The sequence below is a fragment of the Neoarthrinium moseri genome (genome assembly GCF_022829205.1).
Source record: "Neoarthrinium moseri strain CBS 164.80 chromosome Unknown scaffold20_Wmoseri_CBS_16480, whole genome shotgun sequence".
NCBI classification, from domain to species: Eukaryota; Fungi; Ascomycota; class Sordariomycetes; order Amphisphaeriales; family Apiosporaceae; genus Neoarthrinium; species Neoarthrinium moseri.
In genome coordinates this window covers 321157-347847 of record NW_026055134.1, presented here as the reverse complement: position 1 = coordinate 347847, position 26691 = coordinate 321157, and the positions used below count along the sequence as shown (strand labels likewise).

The 26691-nt window shown below is 53.5% G+C and overlaps 9 protein-coding genes across 9 annotated transcripts; 3 read left to right on the top strand and 6 right to left on the bottom strand.

The window, feature by feature from the left end:
* Positions 1 to 2130: 2130 nt before the first annotated feature.
* On the bottom strand, positions 2131 to 3134 carry JN550_006100 (uncharacterized protein; the record flags this gene model as incomplete). Its single annotated transcript, XM_049317802.1, has 2 exons — positions 2131 to 2597; positions 2729 to 3134. 2 exons carry the CDS (start codon positions 3132 to 3134, stop codon positions 2131 to 2133), a joined length of 873 nt encoding a protein of 290 aa, XP_049171986.1.
* Positions 3135 to 3843: 709 nt separating this feature from the next.
* On the bottom strand, positions 3844 to 7030 carry JN550_006099 (uncharacterized protein; the record flags this gene model as incomplete). The annotated part of the gene is made up of 5 exons (XM_049317801.1): positions 3844 to 5193; positions 5240 to 5575; positions 5625 to 5858; positions 5924 to 6937; positions 7016 to 7030. 5 exons carry the CDS (start codon positions 7028 to 7030, stop codon positions 3844 to 3846), a joined length of 2949 nt encoding a protein of 982 aa, XP_049171985.1.
* Positions 7031 to 7583: 553 nt separating this feature from the next.
* Positions 7584 to 8878, bottom strand: JN550_006098 (uncharacterized protein; the record flags this gene model as incomplete). Its single annotated transcript, XM_049317799.1, has 2 exons — positions 7584 to 8704; positions 8767 to 8878. 2 exons carry the CDS (start codon positions 8876 to 8878, stop codon positions 7584 to 7586), a joined length of 1233 nt encoding a protein of 410 aa, XP_049171984.1.
* Positions 8879 to 10175: 1297 nt separating this feature from the next.
* Positions 10176 to 10715, bottom strand: JN550_006097 (uncharacterized protein; the record flags this gene model as incomplete). Its single annotated transcript, XM_049317798.1, has 2 exons — positions 10176 to 10464; positions 10534 to 10715. 2 exons carry the CDS (start codon positions 10713 to 10715, stop codon positions 10176 to 10178), a joined length of 471 nt encoding a protein of 156 aa, XP_049171983.1.
* Positions 10716 to 12430: 1715 nt separating this feature from the next.
* JN550_006096 (uncharacterized protein) lies at positions 12431 to 12910 on the top strand (the record flags this gene model as incomplete). The annotated part of the gene is made up of 1 exon (XM_049317797.1): positions 12431 to 12910. One exon carries the CDS (start codon positions 12431 to 12433, stop codon positions 12908 to 12910), a length of 480 nt encoding a protein of 159 aa, XP_049171982.1.
* A 543-nt stretch (positions 12911 to 13453) lies between these two features.
* On the bottom strand, positions 13454 to 14434 carry JN550_006095 (uncharacterized protein; the record flags this gene model as incomplete). The annotated part of the gene is made up of 2 exons (XM_049317796.1): positions 13454 to 14114; positions 14238 to 14434. 2 exons carry the CDS (start codon positions 14432 to 14434, stop codon positions 13454 to 13456), a joined length of 858 nt encoding a protein of 285 aa, XP_049171981.1.
* Positions 14435 to 16015: 1581 nt separating this feature from the next.
* JN550_006094 (uncharacterized protein) lies at positions 16016 to 17158 on the top strand (the record flags this gene model as incomplete). Its single annotated transcript, XM_049317795.1, has 1 exon — positions 16016 to 17158. One exon carries the CDS (start codon positions 16016 to 16018, stop codon positions 17156 to 17158), a length of 1143 nt encoding a protein of 380 aa, XP_049171980.1.
* A 778-nt stretch (positions 17159 to 17936) lies between these two features.
* Positions 17937 to 19869, bottom strand: JN550_006093 (uncharacterized protein; the record flags this gene model as incomplete). The annotated part of the gene is made up of 4 exons (XM_049317794.1): positions 17937 to 18034; positions 18089 to 18272; positions 18333 to 19726; positions 19824 to 19869. 4 exons carry the CDS (start codon positions 19867 to 19869, stop codon positions 17937 to 17939), a joined length of 1722 nt encoding a protein of 573 aa, XP_049171979.1.
* A 4227-nt stretch (positions 19870 to 24096) lies between these two features.
* On the top strand, positions 24097 to 26223 carry JN550_006092 (uncharacterized protein; the record flags this gene model as incomplete). The annotated part of the gene is made up of 1 exon (XM_049317793.1): positions 24097 to 26223. The coding sequence occupies one exon, from the start codon at positions 24097 to 24099 to the stop codon at positions 26221 to 26223; it is 2127 nt and encodes a 708-aa protein (XP_049171978.1).
* Positions 26224 to 26691: the final 468 nt, after the last annotated feature.

Here is a 26691-nt window from a genome sequence, read left to right as displayed (position 1 = left end):
CTACTTGCTTACGGCTTTTATTGCCCACTCTCGATCGCCAGGCTACGATCCCATCACAATATGGAGTGGGTAATATGATGAGAGGCAAGGGAACTATCCCAATTCGAGGAATCTGATCGCAAGTCTTACAGCGCCATCCTCTTAGATATGAGGCCACATAAAGACCGTCCTCGTTTCCATGCCCGATATCCGTCTGCCGCGCGGCTGGATTATAGTCCACGGCTTTCCGACCATACTGCTGGATGCCCACAGTTCTTCCCATGGGGCCCCAGATATGCAGGATCAAGGGAAGGCCAGTCGGAAACGAACGATTAATCTGGCACGATCCCCGATTGCCAATATAATCCCTCAAGCCATTGATATGCTGCATCATCTAACATATCAGGTCGCGGCTTTCTACATGCATAGATTGCATCCGTTATCAATAAGCCAGCTGTACCCGACTATTAATTTATATCACCTCTAATGGTAAGCAAGTATTATCTCTGACTGCATGTACTGTACTCTTATGATAGGTTGAGCAACTTCATCGACTCTATTTCCTATCACCGCCACCACAGCAACTGAGTGAGCCTCTGTCTGCCCCGTTCCCCCAACATCTACAGGTTCGACATCATACATACCACTCGACATGCTGCTTTATCGTACTGTGAAGTTCATCTCAAGTTTAAGTTTGACTGTATGCAACGCAAATTGGTCCCGCGTTGCATCTTGCGGCATGTACGCTCCTGAGTTTGCCAACGTTGATGAAAGCGGGTTTTGGCAAAGTATAATCGCGACCAGCGGGCTGTCTGCTGGCCAAAGTCGGCGGTACCTCTCATTATCTCTGCACTCAGCGGGAAGCACCCAACGTATGCCGTCTCCAGGCATAGGCACTTATCCGTGCGGCACTGCACGTCATCTCACATTGGCCGAAGTATGTGTGCATCGCCGTCTCCTGCATGTCCATGAATGCGGAGGCGGAGAAATTCGGAGACCCTCCTTCCTGAATCAGCGAGACAGGCCTCCGGGGGGGAACGTGCCCGCGATGAGGGGAGTGAGTCGAAGTCTCAAAAAACCCTCCATCTTGTCCGCTATAACAGTAATGTTGTGAGTGTCCATCTCCTGAAGGGTTGGTTGTGGTCCCTCCAGCATGTGATGAAACACTTGGGAAGCCCCAATCCTGATTTGGGGCCCCCTATTGTGCCCACCACACTCGCGCCGGCTTCCTCTTGGCTGTGGTAAAACTCCTGATTTGACAGGCACATCCTGTCCTTGCAGTCAGCCTCCACCACCTAGCCACATCTCTAGTCGGAGGATATCGTACTGCGTAGTGATCCTCGTGGAGCTAGCACTTGCAAGCTACCCCATGTAGTCAGGGGGGGAAGATGGTCACTTGAGTCATGAGCTCACATATGCTGAGCCCCCGACAAGCCACACTTATAGTCATGCTACATCACTTCGTCATGATGGTATCATCTAGTGCAACTCCATCTTGGACTTCGTATGCCGGTGTTGTCATCCCGAAGTTGTTCGGCTAAGGGTATCAAGGCTCCTTTATTGGCCTCGGGCTCGTCATGAGGCAGAAGACTGATGCAAGATAGAGCTTCGGGTATCGAGAGTCCCGCACTCTGCAGTGTCTCAAGAATCCTTTCCGCTTATCTATTTTACGGCCAATGATTCTTGGGTATGACTATGCTTGTGTGACTGCGAAAGGATGATCTCTGAAGACCGCCAGAGAACTATACTCGGGCGACTCGGTCCCCATACCCGATCTGCACCTCTCCCTCCAAAGCTTATACTCATTCCTCGGAGAAATCCAAGAGACATATGCATGGTGATCTCCTGATACCCTTTGAAACACAGTGACAACCCACGTGCACCAGGTGAATACAAGCAACATCCCACTTTTTTTCACTGCGAGTGTCCCGTATTAAGCTTGTGGCATGCCAGCCGCACACCCCCTTTGCTGCGTCTGTCAAACCTACAGCAGCATGGCCGTCCAGCCTACCTATCATGAGTGTCCAAGCCACCTCGTTGCCCCCGACACTCCCCCCATCGCCACACATTGTTCCGTAACCGAGCAAGATACGGGTGCTCCTTTTCCTCGAACCCTGCCCCTTGTTTCCTCTCTGCCGGCCGCCCACCTGATCAATAATACCGTCTCACGTAGTGCGGGTAGTCGATCAGGTCCAGCGCGTGCTGCCTGCCCTGGGCCTCGAGCATCAGGCGGGCCTGGTTGGCCTGCAGCTTGTCCTGGGCGGCGCGGAGGCTGCGGGCGCGGACCTCGTCGCAGCGGCGCTGGACCTGGACGGGGCGGGCGGGCGGCAGCGCGGACCGGGGCAGGGGCCCGAGGTGCGGCCAGATGCCGTACCGGGCCAGCACGGCGTTGAGGCCGCGCTGCCCGCGCTCGGGCTCCGCCGCGTGCTCGACCGCCATCATGTCCGTCAGCCCGCGCAGCGAGGGCAGCGGCATCCCGCCGAAGGGCAGCTGCGGCCGCCCTGGGTTCCGCACCGCGACCCGGTGGTCGAATGGCCACGCCTCGCAGGCCGCCTTGAGCTCAGCGTCCGCAATGTCCTCCGGGGCGAACATGATGTTGCCCGTGAGGTTGGACTTCCCTGTTGCAAGTCAAATGTGAGTAGGCATCTTCTTATCATAGTGCTGCTAGAGCCTCTGCTGCCACGCGGGCACGACGTAGAGTAAGGGTCGAAGAAAATAGGGGTTCAGGAGGTACAGGGCTACCACGTACAGAGGTCTTCTTCCTTCGGGAACCCGTTTAAGGCTAGGAAGTCTGACAAGACTTCGGGTCTGATGTAGCCGGTCCGCTGGGGATCTAGATGGGGAAAGATGGCCGCCATGAGCGCCTCAAACAGTGGAGTGTGCGTTCCGTCTGCATAGTGCAATGCAGACCACTCAGTTGGCTCTCCTTGCGCACCCCGAGACTGGGGCGTTGCCGCTGGATACGCGCCATATGCCCCCTGATGCAGCCCTGATTGGAAAATCTGAGATGATGGAGGAGGGGGAGGGGGAGGCGGCGGTGGTATAGACTGCTGCTGCCAATGTTGTGGGCTTGGTCGAGGAGGAACAGCTGGGTTGACGGGCACCCGTAGCTCGTATCCGGGAGGCCGAGGTGGAATCGGTGGAGGAATATCCATCGTGGAAGCCACAATCCCAGTACAGTGGTCAAGTGTCTCACTCAAAGCTGCATAGCTAGAGATGTGTAGTTGGGTCACGTTTTGTGTCTAACAGACAATCATGATTCATCGTGCTTGGCTAGTCTTATGAGTCTCAGAAGACATTTTGTGTGTGCACCAGAGACTCAGCCGCATCTAGAGCTGAGGTTATCTCGGGTGCAGTCTCCAATGGGATGTGATGAATCGGGCCTAGCCGTAGCCTATCCGGCTCCCGACTTGCCGAGGATTGTATTCTCAAATTGACCAATATGGAAGTAATCACTACGCCAAGTGCCATTATCGATATGCAATTCTGGTGGCTAGGCTTTCCTCGATGTTCAATGGTGGAGTAGTGGAATGTCTGCCGCCACAAGCGTGGTTGGGCTGAATGTCCTCATCCCTTGCATTGCCTTTGGAGCACTCATCTCCGTAGAAGGCCTTTGAAAATTTAATATTTTAGATCACGATCTCTGACACTATACAGTCGAATATGAAATGCTCACGCTTCCCAAGATTAGTGTGCTTAATTTGGCTGGTCCTTACTGTTCTTATTGTATCACCAGCATGTACGTGTGAATGGGGATGTACCCGAATGAATGCCAACAGCTCTTCCAACTAAAAGCGCCGGGCTGTCACCGCTATGCTGAGACAATGTTGAGTATTTCCACCACTTATATAACCCCATCATACTCTACTCTAAAACACCAGCGCCAGCACTCATGACGCCCTGCCCAAACCACTGTGCCACGGTCTTGAATCTCTCGTCCCCCTTTCCTTTGTCGAGTGCATCCTTGAACAAATCGTGTCGATCGGCTCGTTCCTCCTGGCTGCGCTTCATAGCTCGAACTGCCATGTTGTTGCTTGCGCACATAGGACACTCGGTTTCAGAGCCATTGGCGCTCTGCTTTAGACATCGCTGATGGAAGCTGTGCTTGCATAAGAAATGCACAGCTGGAAGCTCCGGAGCGCCGCCACACCCGGGGCAGCGTTGTGATTGGAAGACAGCTGGCTTCGAGCCCAACTCAGTGATCTCAGCGCGTTTCTGTTCTGTCTCTTTACGAAACGAGTTGATCTGCCGGCGGTTGGCGGCGATCTCGCGGCGTTCGCGCGAGATGGTCTCTTGTAGGTAGGGCTTGATCATACCCATTGTAGCAACGGCATTTGCCCCCAGAGTCTGAATGACTTGAAGAGGTGCCATAAGGCTGTCCTCGTCAATGCGTCTCAGCACATTTGCAAGTTCTTCTGGCCCAGCCTCTTCCAGGATCTTGGGGTCAGAAGTGAAGTACGCCAGCGCGGCGGGATAAAGCTGGGGTTCCTCGAGCCCATATTTGCGAAGAGCTTTAATTGCACCACGCGTGTCTTTGGCGCTTGTGTACGAGCGGAAGATGTCGAAGAGAAGGCCAGACTGCTCTTTGACCAGAGTTGTTCCATCTCGGAAGTCCGATAGGTGTGATAGAAGTAAAACATTGGAGTTTTCAATGGGAAGTTCGTTGCCAGAAATCAAACGTTTCGCTTTCTGTTCCCACTCCTCGCGGTCCTCATCCCTCTTCTCGCTGGCTTTGTGAAGATACATCTCGAATAATGTTGTGTGCAAGTCTGATTTGTCGGACTCCTTGAGTGATTCCTCCTTAAGACACGCTTCAAGAAAGACGATGAACTCATCAGGGTGGTCGATGAAAGATGAAAACGCAGTCCTTGGGGCGGGAGCTGTGTACTTTGGTGCCTCGACCAAGTCGGGGTCTATTGTCGCTCGAGATGCTTCAGGAGGCTGCTTGCTGTCTCCTACAGTTGATGGGCTGGCAATAGAAGAGGTATTCATGTACGGTAGGGGGATCAGACTGGTCAAGTTCTGTACCGCATTTGCAGTGCCTGCGGCCAGTCCTCCTAGAGCGCTGCCGGAGACTGCCGGTACCTCTTCTACGGATGCCAGCTGAACTTTTGGCTTGTAACTACCCGTGTAGTAATCTATGAAGATCTGAGTCGTTTCTGATGGACAGTGCTCCAGTAGTACTCGAGCATATCTCATCAATGCAGGATATGCCTGTTCTGTTTAGCCTGGGTTTTCTCGGAACGAGGTGGTAACTCACGATTTCAGGTTCCAGATGCCATATGAAATTGAGAGCATCACTATAGTTTTTCGAGTCCTCAATCAAGATATCGACGACCAAATCGCTCTCACCATGTTTCATAGCTAAGTATGCCGCTTGTTCGTAATAACCACCTTGTCTGCACATGGTGATCGCGGTATCTGTGTCGAATTTGAGATCGCCTTCCGACTTGATGAACTTCTCAAGCTTTTCAACATCTTTCAATTTGGCGTAGCAGTTGAGAAGTAAAGTTGTGTGGTCAGCGGTGGCCTTGTGGTGTTCGTGTAATTCTTCGAGATACTCGATAAGGTTATGTATACGTTGGGTATCAAGGAACTTCTGCTGTCAGTAATTTAATCGGCGGAGATGGAGAATGAAAGATTACTTTGCGAATGACCTGCGACGGTTCTGTACTATCAATGGCCTTGATATACTGGGCCATCGCGCTGTCGTAATCACCCTTCTGGTAGAGATGATCACCATATTTCCGGTATATGACGTTCTTTTGTTGATCGTCCATACCAGACTTCAGGGCCAAACTGATTGCCAGAGGGTACAAATTGCGCTGATAGAGGAGATCAAGTCTCTGTTGGAGGGATTTCTCATGGTATCGGTTGATCTGGAGACCCATGAGCCAAAACAGTTCGGGGCATTAGCAAGGGGTTCTAGGTTATAGCGACTAACCTTTCCATCTTGAGTCAGGATGAACAAATCTCCCCAAATTTCAAACAGAGCTTGGACTTTGGAGATCAGAGACTCGGTGTGTGCAACTATCTGCAGATTGGGGTCTATCATGGTAAACGTCGACGCGTTGAACAGTGTTTCAGCGCTTCCGCCACCGAAGCGTCGCCGAATGTTTTCGGAATCGCCATTACTGGGCTGAGCTGGAGGGGATACGAGAACGACGTAGTCCTGGTAGGTTGAAGCAAGTGATGTGGTCCCATCATTCGCAAAGCATAGACCTCTGCCGTCCAGGTTGTAGTAGTACACGGCATCGTCCCGAACGACGATGATGTCGCCCGTTGTCTTGTTGAGCGTCATGCAGCCGACTGCACAGCCGGAGTCCTCTACTGTCCTCGGGGGCTGCCCTTGGCCCTTACCAGTCACTACAAGCCTCAGGAGTCTAGCAGTGGTCGCCACGAACAGTGTGGTAACCTTGGCATCCGTGACAAACTCGATTCCGGTGATGGGCTCCTCCGACTCGTGGACCACCCGTTGCTTCGTGCCTCGATCATGGATCAGGTCGCCGCGAACTACGGTGACCGAGCCATTCGCAAATCCAACGGCCAGCTGCGATAGATCGTCGAGCGCTGTGAAGGCCGAGATGGGAAACTGCTTTCGGCCGTTCTGGATATTGATTGTGCTCAGGCAGGTGGGCAGCCCCGTCTTCTTGACCGGCTTGTCGAGGGCCCAGACCTTCAAGACCGGCTCGTTGCTCAGATCCTCGGCGACCGTGACCAGGAGGCTCGTACCCTCGATCTGGCGCATGTGGGTAATGCGGCCCGTCTCGTGCGCCTGGAAGCTCCGGCAGACCTTCCAGCTGGCCGCGATGATGCGTACGTATCCATCGAAGCTGCCGAGGAACAGGCTGTCGGATCCGGAGCACACGCTCGATATCTCGTTGTTCTCGAAGAAGGACCGCGTCTCGTCGTCGCCAAGCTTGACCTGGCTGACCTCGAAGAAGTCGAATGCTTTCCACTGCGACCGGGTGATACTAGTATTAGCCTTGGTGCACTTGTCGCAAGTTTATGGCTAATGAAAGTGAACTCGACTTACCATAAGCAAAGCCATGGTCGCTTGCTGAACGATCGAAGGCCTATGCAAGCAACATAGTGTTTGCGACAACTGGATCGCTGGCGGCCGCTACGATGGAAGCAATGGCAGCCTTGCTTGTCGTCACCGGCGCCGAGGCTAGGGAGCTAGCTAGCTCAGTAAGTTAGTGTGGCGGTGCGCTACCGCTCCAGTGACTTGTTTTGGTGGGGTTTAGAGGTCTGGCCGGAAACAGTTGGGGGACTTACACGGGTCCTCGAATGTCTTTATCAACACCAATGTACCTAGGTATCCAGCCATCTTTGCGTGCACATGTATGTGACATTGGTGAAGTAGTCTTGCTTCAGCATGAATCGGCAGTTCAAAGGAATATTCGTTCACAAGGTCTGTCTATATTGTTCTTCGTGCCTGTTTCTATAAATGGCTGTCGTGTGTACGTCACTAAGGTTCTAATCAGTCACCAATTCGCCATACCTGAGACATGTAGGCTATACAAGCATCAAATCTCTTCAAGGCTCATTGTACATTCATTTCGAAATCAGTCGTCGCTATTTTATCTATCACTCTGAGGCGCTTAATCAGCATCGAGTCGGGCTACCGGGGCCGTGTCATCGACCTGGATTCCACCTCTCTTCTTCTCGTCAGAGTCCCAGAACGGGAGTCTCCAGCCGCCCTCGTCCTGGGGCACGCTCAGCCATAACCTCATCAGATGCCGCCTGGGCTTCCCAGAGTCGGGACCAAAGTCTCTGTATGCCGTTCTGGCGTGCAATGTGTGGGTGTTCGCAACGAACTGAATGTCGCCAACTTGCAGGATCATGTGAAGTTTCACTCTGTCGCAGACGGCCTCTAGCACCTCTGTTGCCTCAACCTGCTCGGGCGACAAGGGAGGAATGATGCCGGCATCGGAGAACCGCTTCAAGCTGCGCACAAAGTACGGGTCCCACTTGCAGTATACTCTCTGCTCGGCGTCGGGGTTTGCTGGGTCAGGTGTTTCAAGGTAGTAGACCGCAGTCCTGATATAGGGTTCCTCGCCCTCTGATACTTCACCTTTTCTGTCAAAGTACCAGACGGGCTTAGTGAGCAACTCGGCAATGTCAGGACGCTCCTCTTGCAGGATGTTCCAAACATGGTGGATGGACGAGACATCCGACTCTCCGCCAAACTCGGCTCTTGCAATGCAGAGCAGGCCGACGACGTCACAGTCATCGGCGTGGAAGTATTGTCGTGCGTTGGTCCTGTAGATGCGGACCTTGTCGATCTGTGTGCTATCCTCGCCGAGGTCCTTGACATGTCCCAGGATGTGGCCCTTGCCGTTCTGAGAGACGGGATAACCAATGTAGGCCCCCAGGCCCATGTACGCCACAGCGGATTTGTGGTTACCCCATTGGTCCACGGGGAAGCCCTTGTATAGTATAAAGCCCTTTCCATTCAGCATCTCACGGCGCATGGAAGCAAGAGATGGCGCAAGGCCGGGCAGCGGGAAATTGTCCTTGTCGATGCCTGTCAATGGCAATCCAAGTTCCATGAACTTGTCCGCTGCGCCGGACAGCTCAGCGATTTCCTCCTCCGAAAATTGATGCACCCATCTCTCGGGGTTGTTGGAGTAGTCTTCAGGCTTCCAGACGGTTGGACCCTCAATGCGCTTGGGGAAAGCACTGTAGGGATATAACTGATCATACAAGGGAGGATGTTGACCTGATGCAGGACATGTGAGTTTCAAGTTCTTCCTGTACTGCGCATATATTGGAGGTGCCTACCTGAGGTCTTAAAGCCATCTGGAAAGATACTCTTGTCGACGTTCTTAGCTTTCGTTTTGAGTTGCTGGATCAAATCAGACCGCGACTCTGCGTCTAGTGCACTGGGAGCCATCTTGGAAGTCTAAAGATACAGGATAGGTAGCTCGAGATTACTATGGTACAAACAGCACTTAACCTGGAGGAAGTGAAACTAAAAGATCTAAGCACGAGGGCCTCATCGCTTTAAAGCAACCGGAGCATCGGTGGTCACACATTATTGCATCATCACGCAATAGTTAATCTATTACCTATCAGCTAGCTCATGTTCCTTCCAATTCTGGGGCAAGCTTTCGCATACCCGTGTCTGTCGCATGTGCAGCTTGCTGCAGGCGAGGGGTTGCGCTCGGCGCTCGTCCGTAGCTCGATCACGCAATCCACCTCCAATTGCTCACCATCCCGGTCTACGGCCCTCCTCCTGCCGCACCGTAAACTGCCGACCCGACCGCTTCGGAGCTTAATCTTATCTTCAAATGGCCCACGCGTGGACTACAGAGTAGTTGATCTACATTTCTTGGGACACATCGTCGTCATTACACTGCAGGGGGGGAGAGAAGTTCTTCAAGCTGGGTCCTGGTGATCCTATACCTTTCGAGCGACATGTGACATAGGATATTTATAGGCGGGCAGCTTTAGTGACTAAAGTGGCCTTCACAGCTTTCCCCGCTCATTCATCAACTCTACTCAGAGGACCAAGCTGGCTAAGTTAACCTGATCAGTGGGTAGTGCAACAAGTTTTGAACTCAACATCGCTTCTCATTAGGCTTGGCACAGAGTCTTTATAGGCCACGAGAATTGCGCAAGAAGTCTTGGCCTTGATGGCACCTGGGCCACGATATGTATCATTCTGACAGTCTAGCAGAACCTGCTACGATATTCTAGCCAGTTGAGAGATATTAACAGCGCCTAATTAGGGATCGTATCGTACGATGGGGAAAGCTGCGCTGATAGACTGCGACTCTGTTCACTGACATCATTTCCGGCGATAACCGACATCGAGTGAGTTTTGCATCTTGCTCCCTGGGTAAGGGACTACTTTCCCTCATCCCAATTTCACGGTGAACGTTTCAACCAAGGATGGCAACCTTTTCCTTCTAGATCGTTAGTGCCGGCCGATACACTTGTAGAAACCAAATGAGTAAAACAGGTTTTGATATAGTCGCCTGGTCAAGTGCGACTGTTATATTGAGGGTATCTAACTTGCCGCCAATCGAGTGAGTTTAGTTCAACCACGATAACCAATTGCCAAAGATTTGCCTGGTTTCTGTCAATCCGCAAGAGACCGCTCATGCCTTCTCGATGCCGGCTTCAAATGCTTAGATATCCGTCTCTCTAACCCGCCACCCTCTTCCAGTCGACCGGCGAGCTCCAACTCAAGGGTTGTCCAGAGTGAAGTCCACGTTGCCCGTACTGGCGCCTCCCGTGCATGTGCCACTTACACTTCCAGTAGGGCAAACAGCCCTGGCCGCTCGAATGCAGCCCTCCCAGCGACCCTTCGAGATGTTGATAGTGGCACCGCTGGTGGCGGCATTGAGCGTGAAGAGTGCCGTTCCCGACTTGCCCGTCGTGCTCTGTGGTGCGCCGCCGCACTTAGTGATTGAGCCTGCAATTCCTCCACAGATTCCAAGCTCCGCTACGTTTTGGTCGTGGAAATCGATGTTGCTGTGGTGGTACATGGTCAATACGTGAACCACTCGGCAGGACTGGGGTCAAGGAATGATAGGTTCTTACACATTTGGGTCAATGCATTGCGTGTTAGAAACCGCATTGGGGTCCACGCTTGTCGAGGCACGCATGGCCAGAACCTCGAGGTGCTCCTGAGTCAGGGCATATCGAGGAACGAAAGGTGTCGCTAAGGTAGTAGCACAGCCTGCCATGAGCAGCACCGCCTGAAGAAGACTGCTTGAAACCATTTTCGCTGAATTAAGATGTGTGAATATACGATAAGACGGTATATTGCTTGTCGGTAGTAAAAGAACGGAAATCGATCACAGATCGAGCAAATGAACGAATAAGACGCGAATAATAGAACCAGGCAAGACTACCAAGAAAGCAAGCTGGGCTTTTGCGGCTGCCTTGGCCCTGGTTTATGTATGAACGGAGACTGGACCAAGCGCACCTACCTGCTATGGTTGCAGATTCGAGCAATGTCGAACATTGCAACCTAAGGTGAGTACCGCGGAGGGTCTCAGGCGATCTCCAGGATCGATGTGACAAGCGCTCCCGGATTTGGTCAGCACATGCGCTCTTAGCCAAGACGTGCGCCAATGAATTGGCCCTGAGCTCGGAAAGCGAACCCGGTGGTAGGATTGACGGCCGACCTGGAGATCAGAGGGTGATCCCAGATGCGAGCCCAGACGCGGCCGAAACTTGGGATGGAACTCCGTGCTTGCCGTGAGGCTGAGTGCCAGGTCGTCTGAACAGTGTTTGTGGAGAGAATGGCAGGGTGATGAGACGTGCGTTGTGCCATGTCTGACAGGGGGTGTAGACTGTTTCTAGTGGACTGATTCGCCTCTCATTGGTTCAGGTAGTGCAGAACCCGGCAACACTGCTGAATTTTGTGCAAAATCGACTGGCTCCAGATCTTTTAGGATCAGTTTCGGTACGTTTATACTCGAATCCTTGGTCTGAATGCACTTTGACCATCGAAGGAGAGCCTGTATCAAACGAGGTTGCCAGCTAGTAGTAGAAGTATTGGTGATTGGTGGGGAAGGTATAGCGCACCCAGCATCGAGTGACAAGGCCCACCCGCTGACGCTGATGAATGAGAAGATCTCCAAAGGAAGTCGACAGTTGGGTAGTATCCCAAAGGCGAACTATTGATACATCTGCACGCAAGTGAGCCAATTCGGTGGCCAGCGTCTGGTGAAGAAAATTCTGAAGCGACACATACATGGTACATGTCCGGCAAAGTAGCCCAGCTCAGAGAGCGCAGGGCTAATCTAGGTCTATCCTACTGAATGATCTTCGCTGAACTGTTGGCTGACCATTGGGACTCCAGTATTCCTGCCACTCAGAGTTTCTCAGTTCAGAAATCGCTGGCACCAAGGGACATAGCTATGGAATTAGGAAACCATCTGGATCTTGGAGTGACTGGCTTATGGCAGATGGCAGAGTATAGCTTATCACTTATCCGGGGGCAGGTGGCGCCTCGCAGCAACCCCATGGGATCATGAACGATGCAGGAGCACGGAGGAAAACCCGGCTCGGGACTCAGTTACGCTACTGCTCTCCTAGAGCCGAGGGATGGGCCCAATGAATGTACGGAGTACTGGCTTGTGCATCATCTTACGTCCTGCTTTTCAGGTACCCCCAGGCTCTAATGTGCTAGCGTCAGTGGGTGAGGCCCGCTAAAGACACAGAAAGCTCAGCAGTGGAGTTTCGATATAGTGACGTCACCTCCATTGCTCCAATCAGTAGCTCTCTGTTTCTGTTCCTCGGGTAAAGCAGAGAAAGCAGACCTGCCAGTCATTCATTCTCTAGGACCATAAAGACCAGAAGATAAATTACCTCAAAAACATAATCCAGCTCACCAATTCACAAGGAGCACTCACCCGACTACAACCTCACTCGCAAGACACGAACCCTGAAGCCTCGCTATACTCCCACCCAACTCCCAAACATCACAATGGCATCCCGCACCTTCTTGCAATCCGCCGCGGCTTTCCGCCCCGCTGCCGTCATGGCAAGCAGACAAAGCATTGCTCAGCGAGGCATCGCCAGCACCTCCATCCTGAGACACAAGGAGGACTCGATTCGTATGTATCCCTATCCCCAGCTCTGTCCCTCCCGCTTCCAGCACTGTCGCGCGCGCGGGGGCTTGCGGCATACCGCAACCCTAGCAACCCAGTTATTGACATTCTCAACTCACGAAGATCTCTCAGACGACACCCAGGAGAACCCGGGCAAGGAGGAGCATCACAAGCAGGACCTGCTGAAGAAGCACAAGGAGGGCAAGGGCCACTGGAAGCCGGAGCTGGCGTCGAGCAGCGAGGAGGCCGTCAAGGCGGATCGCAACACCGAGGACATCGAGACGCTGCAGAAGCGAACAAAGGGTACTGCCGAGGAGACCAGCAAGGCAGGCACCAGCATGCGGGACGGTCTATAAGGCAGTGGCATCTCCCAATGCGTCGCCGCGATAACCTGCGACCAAACGTTTCTCACCCGAACTCGTCTTCTGTCGAACCAGAGCACGAACGGGTCTTAATGATATCAAAGAGTACGTTGTAAAGTGTGAAGCACAAAAGCATAATACGCAAGCTAGGCAGCGAGATATGGCGCTGCATGGCTCGGTTGAACGGGGCATTGATGGCTGGAGCGGCTGTTTGCGTGTAAATTTATAGGGATTCGAACGAGCAAATGGAATATGAATGCATTACGGAACTAGCTCATCCAGTGACAGAAGTGCAAGTGACATGCAGAATCGCAGATTATCTGCATGAGGGCTCCTCTTTGTTCTGCTTGCAGCTCACGGCCGTGTTTACTTTGGTCAACTGTATGTTGTCATATGGTTGGTTCTGAAGTGATCGTCTTATATATAGATGTATATTTACAATATGCTCAAGTCAAGGTCGCAGCCAACTCCGAAACGCCAAACCAATGCTACATAATCCAGTCGCTCGTTGCCCCGTTCCTCGAGGTCAGAGGGCTCCTATTTCAGGAGCGCAATCAACAAAATCAGGATGACAATCAGGACGATGATAGCGACCATTTGCTTATTGTCACTGGCACTCCGCGAGATCTTGGTCACCTGTCGCCGGGCGCGGTCAAGACGCCCCTGGTGCCGATCGACGGCGCCGTCCACGTCGTCCAGCATAGCGACCTGGTCGTCGAGTTCGTCACCGATCTGCATGCTCAGCTCGCGCTGGCGGGAGATGGAGACGCCCAGCGCGTCGAGCTGCGCATCCTGCTGGTCCAGGATCTGCTGATGGTACGTGTGGATCTGCTGGTTGTCCATGCCCTGGGCCTCGATCTCGTCGCGGTAGCCCGCGTTGTCGTCGTTCGGGTTGTCCCGATACCGCGACCCGAAGAGCTGGGCCTCGAGATCCGGATCCCGCCCGTCGGACGGGTTGTCGGAGAAGCGGACCGTCTTGGACCCGCTGCGCTGGCCCTTGGGGCGCAGGGACGAGGACGAGGCGGCGAGGTCCTTGGGGGAGGTGGTGGCATGGTCGAAGTCGGCCGCCAGGGCGGGGTCGTTCGGATGCGTGAGCGTTGAGGTTGTCGACGGCGTGGAGAAGCCGTGGAACTGTGAGGTCAGGTCATCGTACTGTTTGCGCAGACCGGGCAGATTATCGCCGATCGTCAAGGCACCACTGGAAGATGCGTTAGTATGGGTGAGCGAGCGGTGGCTTTCAGCGCAGATGCAGATGGACCCCAGCGAGACTGATCACTTGATGCCATCATGCCGGTGGCTGCAAAGTCGAGCTGGAACGTACTCCTCATCCCCGGCCTCCTCGAGCCGCGTCTGCTCCTGTTCCAACGCGGTAAGTCCATCTTTGAATTGGTCTAGCGACCGCGAAATGTGTCCGTCATTTGACTCCGCATCGAGATTAAGGCTCTGCGCCCGTTGCCGTTCGAGCAGTGATAACTTGATGTGGTCGGCCAGCAGGAACAGCTGGTTCGCGCTGGACATGGCGGCCAACCCGCGTCGGAGGGGCGGGTGGATCGGCTGGTGTATAGGACAGATGGAAGCTCAGTAGAGCAAATGACGCCCTAGTTGCACAATGGCGAATGGATTCTGCGGTGTCGATGTTGATAAGTCTTGACCGTTGGTGCGCTTCGCTATTGACGTTGCGGGAGGTGAGACAAAAGCGGCGCTTAGGCTGCCGCTACGTCAATGCACATCGCTTGTAACGAACTTGGCTGAGCGAGAAAGCAAGACACCATCCATTGATCCTTCGCCGCCAACGTCTACCAAGCCATTCACCACCTGCGCCGCCCAGCCGCTGACTCCTTCCAGACGCCATCATATAAGTAGCATACAAACAGTCGCATAATTCTTTTTTCATCTATCAAGCAAGCCAGTCTGGCGCTTTCTTGGTTCTCTCTGACAGTGTCTCTGTGGAGCAATATCGAGAGCCCCCCAGACATCTGCCCAGCCATCAACACGTGGCAGCGTATTCAAAGCGCCAGTAAGGCTGAAGCGCTTGGTGGATGACGACGGATGAAGGATTCGCTCGATCACAATATGGAAGTTAAGCATAATCAGTCCTCGAAGAGTCGAAAGGCCTTGCCATGGCGTTAGCCGGAGACACCTCTTGTACGGATGTAACCCCTGCTAGCGGAGTGTCGGACCGCTCAACGGCGAGATGGGTGTATGTCTGGGCCTGGTTGATCACTATCAAGCAGCCCAGAAGAGAATTGTGTCCCTCACATACTCCCAGGTCCGAAATCCTATGTTTGTGTAGTCATATCCACACACCTACAGTAACTAGGTACTGACCATGGGCAAGGCCTGAACTTGAGATCCAAGATCTGGCAAGCGTTGCCTAGTTTGGATCAAGACCCAAAGTTACCTTTGAACTAGAGCCTCGTCGACACACCGAACCCCAATTGCCGTGGCGGCAATACTTCCACCCGATGTGGCTGGCCTGCAGCAGAGCACCAAGCAAAGGCCAAGAGGGATCGCGTGGATAGGTCCGCCAAGGCGTGCATGGAACCGAGCCGTTGGATCGTGGGAAGCCGCTGCTGTTCAGTGCCGCCTCCGTCATCCATTCGACTGGCTCTCTGGCCATGTCATTGCATGCGAAGGATGACCTCCTTGCGCCCAATTCGACGAATGCATGGGGAAACAGTTCACGGGATCGTTGCCCATTTCGTGAGGTCCCCTTCACAAAGACCCCTAAATGGACCCTAACGCGACCTTGTTCAGTTTTAGCCGCGGCCTCGCATCACCATCTACTCCGCCGACCCTGTGGAGATCACGGCAATACCCACCCACGTACCAATCCTCATTTACCGGCAAGTGGGTAGGTTGCCCCTCGGCGGCGTCCTCGTCACATGAGGGTTCAGTGAGGGGCATTCTCAAGCTCATATCGTCTTCTCCTTGGTGTGGTTTCCTCTCTGTCTTATCTTCCCTATTACCCTCTTCAGCGTCTATCCAGAGCGGGCAAGGCTGAACTTGAACCCCTCTATAGTCAAGCAATATAGTGATAGCTACCCTATCACACCCCTTCCTCCTACAAGTGTAGATATACCGCCACAAAGCGACACAATGTCATTGCCTACAGGCGTCTACCGTGCCGACCAAGTCGGCTCCCTGCTCCGGCCTAAGGATATTCTCGCCCTCCGCGAGAAGGTGGCAAATGGCCAGGCGGATCCTAAGGAACTCAAGGAGCTCGAGGACAAGCACATCGCAGATGTTGTCCGCAAGCAGATCAGCTCCGGGCTCCGTGCCGTGACGGACGGAGAGTTCAGACGCCAATGGTTCCATATCGACTACCTGGTGAACCTGGCCGGTGTCGAGAAGCGCGGCGCCCTCCAGTCAACCAACATCTCCAAGGGCGGCACCATGCCGCCTCGTCTGGTCGTGGTCGACAAGATCAGCCACCCCAAGCCCATCCAGGTCGATGACTTCAACTACCTGGAGACGCAGATCGCTGCCGCCGGGGCACAGGGCAAGGTCACGACCAAGGTCGCCATCCCCTCGCCGACCATGATCCACTTCCGCAACAGCCGCGAGACCATCGACGAGAAGGCCTACCCGACGCTGGAGCCCTTCTTCGACGACCTGGCACGCGTGTACCAGGAGGAGCTCGCCGACCTCTACGCCGCTGGCACTCGGTTCGTCCAGCTCGACGACACCAACCTGGCGTACCTGTGCGACCCGGGCATGCGGGCCGAGGCCGAGAAGCGCCACGGCGACGCCAACGTGCTGGCCAAGCAGTACGCGGCCCTGATCAACAAGGCTATCTCCAAGCGCCCGCGCGACATGACCATCGGCATCCACCTGTGCCGCGGCAACCACCGGTCGCAGTGGTTCGCGCAGGGCGGCTACGAGCCCGTGGCCGAGGTGCTGTTCCGCGACCTCGACGTCGACGTCTACTTCCTCGAGTACGACGACGCGCGCTCGGGCGACTTCTCGCCCCTGCGCCACCTGCCCGAGAACAAGATCGTCGTGCTCGGCGTCATGAGCAGCAAGGTCGCCGCCCTCGACGACAAGGCCGACATCATCAAGCGCCTCAACGAGGCCGCCGCCTACTGCCCCCGCGGCCTCAAGCAGCTGTGCCTCAGCCACCAGTGCGGCTTCTCCAGCACCGCCGAGGGCAACGAGCTCAGCGAGGACGAGCAGTGGGCCAAGATCCGCCTCGAGGTCGAGATCGCCAAGGAGGTCTGGGGCGACGACCTGAGCGTGTAAACAATATATATATATTTAGGGAAAGCATTTAAAAAAAAAACTTGTTTTCAACAGGATGGGCCGCGCAGTGTAGGCTGCGTGGGACAGTTTGGGATGGTATCGTATGGTATGGAACATATATGCCTTATTCAACAAAAGCATTGGGGTGGCGTAGCATGGCGACGGGGTTTGCAGCAAGGCGGGCGGGCGGGGGGTCAAAAAGATGAGGGTCACATTTTTGAGTATATAGGAGCTCAACGAGACAGACATCTTGGTACAACCAAGCATACCACATGAATATGAATGAACAAGTCACAGAAACGATCAAGTCAAGTCTTCAAAACAGTATCACAAGCAATGCTGCAGTTTTGCAAATCAGTGCAGGAAAATCAAATTGTTTATGCATAGAGCAACTTTTTCGCAACCGTTCCGTGTCCGTAAGTCCTCGGCAAATATACAGGCCAGACCCGAGTTTTTCGTTTTCCTCCAAACCCCCCAGTTCCATGAGGACAGTACCAGGGCGCAAGCGAAACGACGGAGTAAGATCCGTCAATCAAGGGGTATACTGAAGTAGAAAGTTCCGTACTGTACAGTCCGAAGCGCCGCGATCGATCGTTCCAAGAGTGCTGAGAAATGGCCTCGAGTAGATATATAGTGTGAAAAGAACCCCCAACAGGTTCCGGGTCATGCCGTGCCCTATTAGTTCATTACGTATGTGCAAGTCCAACTGTCTTTTCAGTGGTCGCGTTCAGGCCAGTGCATGTACACGACGACGCGCCATCAGAAGACGATCACAAAATTACGGTCCAGGGGGCGCGCCACCAGGTTGGCCCGGGGCTTGTCCTTGCGAAGCCAAGGCCTGATACCATAGGGCAACGTAGTTTTGGTAACCGCCATCTAGACAACGGATTAGTACAGGTAGGTCGATGTAACGTATACTGATTCACTTACAAGCAGCGTAGGGATCCGCGCCATTGGCGGCAGCGGGAGGCTGTCCACCAGCAGCAGGGTTGCTCTGGTTGCCAGAGCCCTGTTGCGAGTAGCCAGTGTTGTCGTAATCGCGGCGGTTCTGACCGCCACCACCACCACCACGACCGCCGCGGCCTCCTCCTCCACCACTACTGTTCTTCTGGCGCTAAATAATCTGGTTAGTATACTCCTCAAACATACAAGTAGACGGGGGAACATCTCTTACCACTGCTTCAACCTTGTCTTCGATGGCAATCTTGGCTCTGTTAATGGCATCACGAGATCCCACCAGGCCAATCTCTCGTTCCGTCTCACCAGGGCCAGATGATTGAGAAACGTTGATCTTGCAGCCCGTGGTGTTCTGCATTTCACGGATGGTTTCACCGCCCTTGCCAATAATCATGCCAACGGCCTCAGAGGGAACAAAGATGGCGTCGTTAATCTTATCACCACCGCCGCCTGGCATGGAATCACGGCCATGGTCGGGCTTGGGGTGACGGTCTGGCTTAGCACCGCCGCCACCGCCACCAGCACCACCACCGTTGACATTGCGGCTGTCACTATCCACGATCTCCATGATCTGCTCCTTGGCTTGGGCAGCGGCTTCACGCGTACCAATAAGGTTGACGGGTCGAAGGCCATTGACACTCTTAGACTCACTAGTGATGTTGATGTGGCATCCGCTGCGTTCCTGCAGATCCCGGATAGTCTCACCACCACGACCAATGATTAAGCCAACGGTTCGATCAGGCACCATGATTTGCATGACATCCTCACCCTCGCGGAGTTGAGTGGGTGCCGGAGCGGGAGCACCAGCACTGGAACCACGTCCGCCGCCATTATGCGGCGCATCGGCACGAGCTACTGCTCCCATGCCGGAGTCTTCAATGATTCTGTTGATGGCAGCCTTGGCCTCGGCGCGACTAGCACGTGGACCACTTATTCTGCACTGACGGTAGGGGCCTTGGTTATCAGGACCAGTGATGAATTGCACACGGCAGCCAGTTGAGGATTCAACGCGACGCAGATTCTCGCCTTGTCTTCCGATGATCAGACCAACTAAGCTCGACTCAATCTGGATAGTCTCGCTGTCATCATCGCCACCTCGGCCATTGGCGCCACCACGAGGGGAGCGGTTGCCATAGCGGGCTCTATTGGCACCAGGGGACGCAGAGCGTTCGCGACCATAGCCTCCGCGGCTGTCTTCACGGCGTTCATCCCGGTAGGGGTTGAAATTGTCACGATAGGCATCACGACGAGCAGGTGGCGACCGCGAGCGAGATCTATAGTGTCTAGCATCACCAGCGCGAGGGTCATGCGATTGGTATGTAGGAGGGGCCCGCGCGATATCATACGAGGGGATGCCCTTCTCAGTTGCGAAAGCCTTGGCCTGGGCGATAGCATCGGCAATACTGACGGTACCAGAATTGACGGGTTTGATTGCACTCAAGTCAAGGGCACCACTGGACGAGGGCTGAGGAAGGGAATACGGCGCTGCACCATATGCAGGCGGCGGGACCCCGGGGGGCATTGTGGGCGGGTATGCGGTGGGAGTCGGGGTCTGCTGGTAGGGCGGCTGCGCAGGATTCGGCGTCGCTGCAGCTGGGGGTCTCTGAGCTGCTGAGGCACGAGAAAGGCAGGTCAGTCGCATTGTTCACGTCGACGCGACGGTCAAAGGTTTTTTTTTTCTTCAGGAGGATTGCAAGGCGGTACCTACCAAGGGCAGCCAGGATCGACTCGATGCTTCTGTTAGCCTCGGCCATGGCTGTAGTGTGTGCGCTGCGCAGGGGCAGAATTCAGTCGGTCACCAAGGACGCAAGAGTATACGTGTTGGAGGCAAGGATCAACGAAGTCGAGCGACGCGATGATCAGTCAAAGCAGACAAAGGACAAGTCCAGGATCCTTGTTCAGTATGTACGCAGATGCTAGGCGGATGCAAAGTAGTTGCAGGCGGCGATGCAAATGGCACACGAGGTGACAGGCGACGACTAGACGTGGGGTCAAGATATGTCAAGAATCAATAGACTCGAATGTCGCAAATCAAGAAATCAGGTAGATTGATGATTGTGAATGAGTGGAGGTCAAAGCAGTGATGCCAACCGCGTCAGAAAATTCACACGAGGTATTCTGGTGTGATGAGGTTTTGTGCCGGCAGAAAGAAAAAAATTTCGGCGCGTCCTCAACGCAGAAAAACCAAGTCACTTTCTACCACTCCAGAGTCCAGCGGGCCAAATTTGCACGCGGATGCCGAGAGTATGCCCGTGGGTCAAGGCGATGGGTTTTATTACAGACAAAGATCCAGGAGATGAAGAAGACCAGTCCTGATGGCCTTGGTGGAGATGTCGTCGCTGGCGGTCGCGTTGATGGGGAGGAAGTGAGGGTGGGAGGAAGAGAAGAGGAGGGACGGCAAGATGGTTGCTGGAGATGATGAAGTTGACGTGTGCATAAGATTTGATGCGCCCAGCGCCCAGTGGCCAGCGGCCAGGTCGGTCGGCCCTTGCATTTTCAGACAGCTCCAGGCTCTGTCCTGCCGCAAACTTTGGGCCAAGGGCAAGAGTTGCACAGGCTTTTTCAAACGCTAATCTGTTTCGGGGGAGGCTGGGCCTCCACCTTATTTTACCTACTTTGTTTTACCTAATGGCCCTCCTCCAGCTGTCGCTGAGTGGTCGCTGCCCTAAGTCGGAATGGACGAGCCTCCAAGCCCATGTTAGGACTCTCTTTCTCTGTCAACGACGATACGAGCAGCGAGATAGGCGTCAAGTTTTCGTGATGTAACGAATCGTCAGCCCGTGTTTGGCATTTCTATCTGCCAACAGGGACGTATCGCTACCGGAGACTGCTGCGATGACTGGCGCTCTAAGATTGGCACGCTCAGCGTGGCCAGGGAGGTATCTGAAAACGTCTCATTCTTGCTTACGTACTCCGTTTACTTCGGCGAAACTCGATGTGTGTGCACATTGCCGTGTATCTAGCCTTCGGTCCTGTTGGGTTACCGTGTGATCAAGAACCAACTCTGTCTAAGGAGCAACAAGCCTCCATGGAACAGCAAGCATGGACCTGCCTAGCATCAGCACAGCGACCATTCGTAGCCTATGCAGAGATCGCATTTACGCAGGGTACTGAGTTCTCCTTCAGCGTTAACTATACAGTTATTAAGGTGGCAAAGCCCAAGACCAAACACTATCGCAGTCAAACGTCAAGGGCTACCCAACAGTAATCAGTGGTACATAAACCCCAGCTTGACATGTTATTCGCAGAATCTCTGCCAATATCTACCATTCGCTTTCGATGTATTTTCCCCGTTACCATATTGCTTGCATTCTCCTAGTGACTGAAATTGGACCATCAAAAGTGATTGGAGTCGTGGGAGATAGATCAGACCGAAAAATGTACAACGCACTTGACCGTGACATATCGATCCCGAATCGAGTCACAATTAGATCTTTCAAAGTAGCACGCAAAGGATTACGAATGCTATCCACTAGTCCCCATGTCGAGTACCCAACAGTCACTCGGGATCCCCATTTGGTGAAGCTTCATGTTTAATCACATCTCGTGGTTCTGCAGATAGCCATAGTCCGAGTCCTTGCGTAATTGTGTGGAAGTCCTTTGTTTTCAAACAGAGAACCAAAGTGTTGCTTTAATGGTAGAATGAAGTGCTACGGAGCAACAGCAAGGTGCCATAACGGGCTTTCTGTTTACTTGATTTAACACTTCCATGCTGGTTATCATAATGGAGATGAAGTGATGTGAGATACCTATAGAAGTTCCATAGGTGACACGGCAACTGGGAGCATGGCCCATGCCGGCAAAAATATAAGTATTCATCTATGAATAACCTAAAGTAGACTTGAACCAGCAACCATACCGTAAGGGGCTCAGATAATGCGTGAATTGCTCGATTTTTTCCAGGGAAGTTATATGGAAGTAATCATGGAATTTGCATTATCCGTGGAACGTACAAGCGAAGATACGGGGATTGAGGCAGGAATACAAGCGGTGGACAACATTTTACGAAGATAGTAATGGATTCAAGCACAAAGCTCCACGATGATTAGCAGCGCCAACCTTTCAACAGAGCACTACGTCCTGGTCAATCAACAAAATAAGAAGTAGGCAAATAAAAAGATGAAATTTCACTTATCACCATCTAGCTTTATATCGAGCATAGCATTCGATCTGTTCGGGGAGGAATACTAGGCGCCTGCTTAAAATAAGCTCGTCTCGAATGTATAGGCGCCGACGACATGAGTGGTTCGCACCAGAGGTTCAAAAGGTATCAGCGCTAACTGCGACCCACCGCCGGGCGTTACCGCGCCTGTAGTTTTCAACCTTAACCAATCAATCGGTCTCGGGGGAACTACCTGGAAACTGAATCCTGCGTGAAGACCCTGGATCATTGCTGCGATGACTTCTACCTCCCGCCCGCAGATTTGACGGTTGCCTACGAACTTGATCGGCCAATCCGGTGCAACTCGCGAGATCCGAGTGGCTCACGCGCTCTCGATGTGCCTGGACACTGCCCGTCCCATCAGTCGGGCAGTCGGGGCGTCGTCCGTCGTATGGCGATGAACTGTTTGTCGGTCGAAACAGGTTTTCCCTTCAAATGGTTGCGGGGCGGGTGAAGGCCCTGCAGAGATCGTCGGCACAGGGTCTCAGTTAGTTAGTGAGTAGGGTAGGCTCACGTTTCTGGCACAGCGATTGGCTGCTACCGTTTTGCCGGCCATCGCCCGGGGCCAACGCTGTTCTGACTCGACCCACCATCAACGTCAATGGCTGGGGTTTTAGTGACTCTATTCAAGATAACCTCACTTTTGACAGGCTTAGTGGCCCTGGCAGGAACCCAGCACGTGCCTGGAGGTGGGCTACTTTGGCCTACGGCCATCGGTGCAGGTTCAGAAATGATTTTCGAGCTGCATTAGGACCCTGGAAATTCGGCGGCGCAGTCGCTATCTATTCGGCAGGTTCTCACCACCTAGACCAATGTCGTCACATCTGCCCTCGGGAATGGTAGTCCACCGGTCTAAGACTGAGACCACGATAAAATGCCAGCCGGGCTGCCCCTCCGCGATGGCGAATTACTAGAAAGATGGGCACCATTCACCTATCGCTCCGTGGTGTCCCCTTGCACAGTCCGTCAACCGTGGATATATCAGGCGGCCTCACCCTGGCTCGCTCTACTTCATTAGAGCCGCATGGAACGCCTCAATATCTAGCCCAAGTGCAAGAAACGTAACGAAAGGAGCGATACCCAAATATCAAGTCGCATCTGGCGCATACATTGTTCTGAGTCTCTTCTTTTAGAACAACCGCGGCTCCAGATTCGACACACAACCCCTCAGATCCCTGAAGTGAGCCAAGACCTCCGTCTAGTCGCCTGGTAAACCCGGACAAGGAAATCGACTGGCTGAGAGCTGCCCACAGGCGCTTACAGTCGCTCACGAGACCCGCGCACACATTCGACGAGGGAACCGACAAAGAACGCGCTGCCTCTGTGTAGCCGAAACAAAGAAAGTGCCAATTTTCCATTGCTTGAAATCCAGTCGATCTCGGGTCCGCTGGTGTCTGACTGGCCCCCGGTTACTACAAGGTATGTTGCGTCTACTTGACTCAAAACTTCCCTTTTAACGTCCATCACCCACTGCATCGTGTGTGTATTGCTCAACCGTTTCTTTGATCACCTGCTATCTGTGCATACAACCAATTTTGTTATTACTTTCCTTTCTCATTCATGGAGTCACGGGGACAATAGAATATCATTCACTCGAGGGGTTCTGTTTCTTTCATTGTTCTTGAGGAGCATCTACTTGCACACCTGCCCCATTCGAGCCTGCGGCTTGTGTACACCAAAGTCGAACACATACGCAACGCAACCTTTTTCATTTTCGATAATTAACCTTTTTTCCATTCTCAAAGCTCGTGTAACAAGTTGAGCCTCAACCGACTTTTCACGAAAGCTAAGGATCGTTACAGCATAGCATATTGCCACCATGGGTTTTTGGAATCGCAATCCGCCGCCACCGGCGGCAACCCTGAGTACGGATCCCGTTTATTCGCATTCATTAAGACCCGAAGAGTTCCGCAAGCCGGGAACGACACCCTATCTTGGACTTCAGGCCCGACTCTCACAGGTCTGGTTCAACCGGTGGACAGTCTTGCTCATTCTGGTTTTGGTCCGCGTGTTACTACTCCTGGGGAGCCTGAACGACAATCTTGGTGACGCGAAAGTCAAGGCGCTATCAGCATGTACCAAGGTTGAAGACATTGGAAGCGCGATGGCTTCGATGCCGCATTACCTGTCCGTGGGCGTGAACCGACTCGCGGCATCTGGCATAACTGACGCAGTGCATGCGATGATGAAAGTATTGGACATGATCCTGACCGGTGTCCAAGAACTTATCCTATTTGTCATTAACATGATGACATCAACCTACACCTGCCTAATCGCTGCCGCTGTTCATGGTGGCCTCAACGTGTCGGCTCTGGTGGTCACCAAGACGACGGATGCAATGAACGATGCCATTCAGGGCATCGCGGGCGGTATCACCGACGCTGGTAACGATATTCAGAAGGCAATCGACGATACTTGGGGTAAAATAACGAGTGAGATCGGCAAGGTTCCACTTCTTGGAAGCATCAACCTTCCGAGCACGCCGAAAGTAGACCTCTCAGGCGCGGTTGACAAGCTCAAAGATGTCAAGATCGACTCATCTGGCTTCGTCTCCGATCTTGACAATCTGAATAAGGAGTTACCAACGTTCCAAGACGTACAGAACTTTACCAGGACTGCAGTGTCCATACCGTTCAATCTTGTCAAGGAAGCATTGAACGATAGTTATGGAGACTGGAAATTTGATGACTCGATCTTCCCTGTGGCTCAGAAAGAAGCTCTGTCTTTCTGTTCGGACAATTCGGTCATCAATGACTTTTTTGAGAATCTCTTCGAAATCGCAGCCCATGCCAAAATCGCATTTATCGTGGTCCTCTCCGTCCTTGCCATTCTGGTCTGTGTACCTATGGCTTGGTGGGAAATCCGAACCTGGCGCCGAGCCTATGGTTATCACCAAACCTTTGTCAAAGAGAAGCAGGATGAGATGGACATGTACCTGATGAGCGGCCGCCCCTTCACCTCCAAGGTCGCGGTCAGAATCGCCAACAGTATCACTAAGGACGATCGACGGAAAGCCTTGGTCCGGTGGTCTGTTGCGTATGGAACTTCCCTGCCAGCGCTGTTCGTCTTGTCGCTCGCGATCGCTGGTCTCTTCTCCTGCCTCTGCCAGTACATCATCCTCGTGGAGATTGAGAAGCAGGTGCCTGCTCTTGCCGACCAAGTGGGCGACTTCGCCAATGAAGTCGTCACCACTCTAGACAACGTCTCAGTAGACTGGGCCAATGACGCCAACGGCGTCATGTTGAAGTACAACGATGAGATCAACAACGATGTCCTCGGCTATGTTACGAACGCCACCGATGCCGTCAATGACACACTCAACGTCTTCACCGATGAGATGGACAAGGGTCTGACAACAGCCTTCAAAGATACCATCCTGATGGACCCGATCAAGGAAGTCGTGTACTGCCTGATTGGCCTAAAGGTCGAAGCTGTCCAAAAGGGCCTGACCTGGGTCCACGACCACGCAAAGGTCAGCTTTCCGCTCTTTCCCAACGACACCTTCTCGGCCGGCGCGGCCAAGTCGATCGACGGCGACTCGGACCTGACATCGTTCCTCGCCACGCCCAGCACAGTCACCACCGACGAGGTGACGGGCGCAGTGATCCACGTCACCAACTCGATCCGCAACAACATCATTCAGGAGGCGCTGATCTCGACCGGGCTGCTCCTGGTCTACGTCCTCGTCGTCTTGATCGGCGTCGTTCGGACGCTGGTGGGCATGATGACGCCCGCAGGCCCCGAAGACCGGCAGAACCGCAGCGTCGCCATGAAGCACCTCTCCAGCCCTCGGCCGTCTTCGTCTGGCAGATCCTACAGCGAGGCCCCCATCGGCCGCAGGAGACAAGATGAGGGTGGCATGTTCTCGAGAGACGATTCCGCGCTCAACAAGGAGGAGAATGTCTTCGGAAGCGGCGCCTTTGCCTATTCGGAGAAGAGGTCATAGTATGACCGCGACTCGGTTGACCGGGCAAAAATAATAGAGGAACGCTTTTGGGCATGACCCTCGTTCCTGTCCAAAAAAAAAAGATCCCCCGGCCAGGACTGGCTCCTATGCGGGTATTTGGCACTCCAACAAGGGTCATAGACGGCGTTCGGTTGGCATTCGGAGGCTAGGGTCACCCCTTGGCGCTTCATTCGCATTTTTCTGCTTTTTGCTGTTGGTTCTTGGGACGTACCGCTCTCGGCAGCGCGCGCCTCCTCCAGAATGGCAACTATGATGATATCCAGGCTTGAGGCCACGAGCGAAGAGATAGAGAGCGTTATTTGGTAATTTTTGGTTCTTGCTGCTTGAGTGGGTCTTCATGCACTCTTCTTTTTCTTCTTTTCATCGCCAAATTGGACATTTCGAAGCCCAGTAGACAATACCAGAAAAAAGAGAGAGAAAAAAAAAGAAGGACAGGAAGCATTCAAG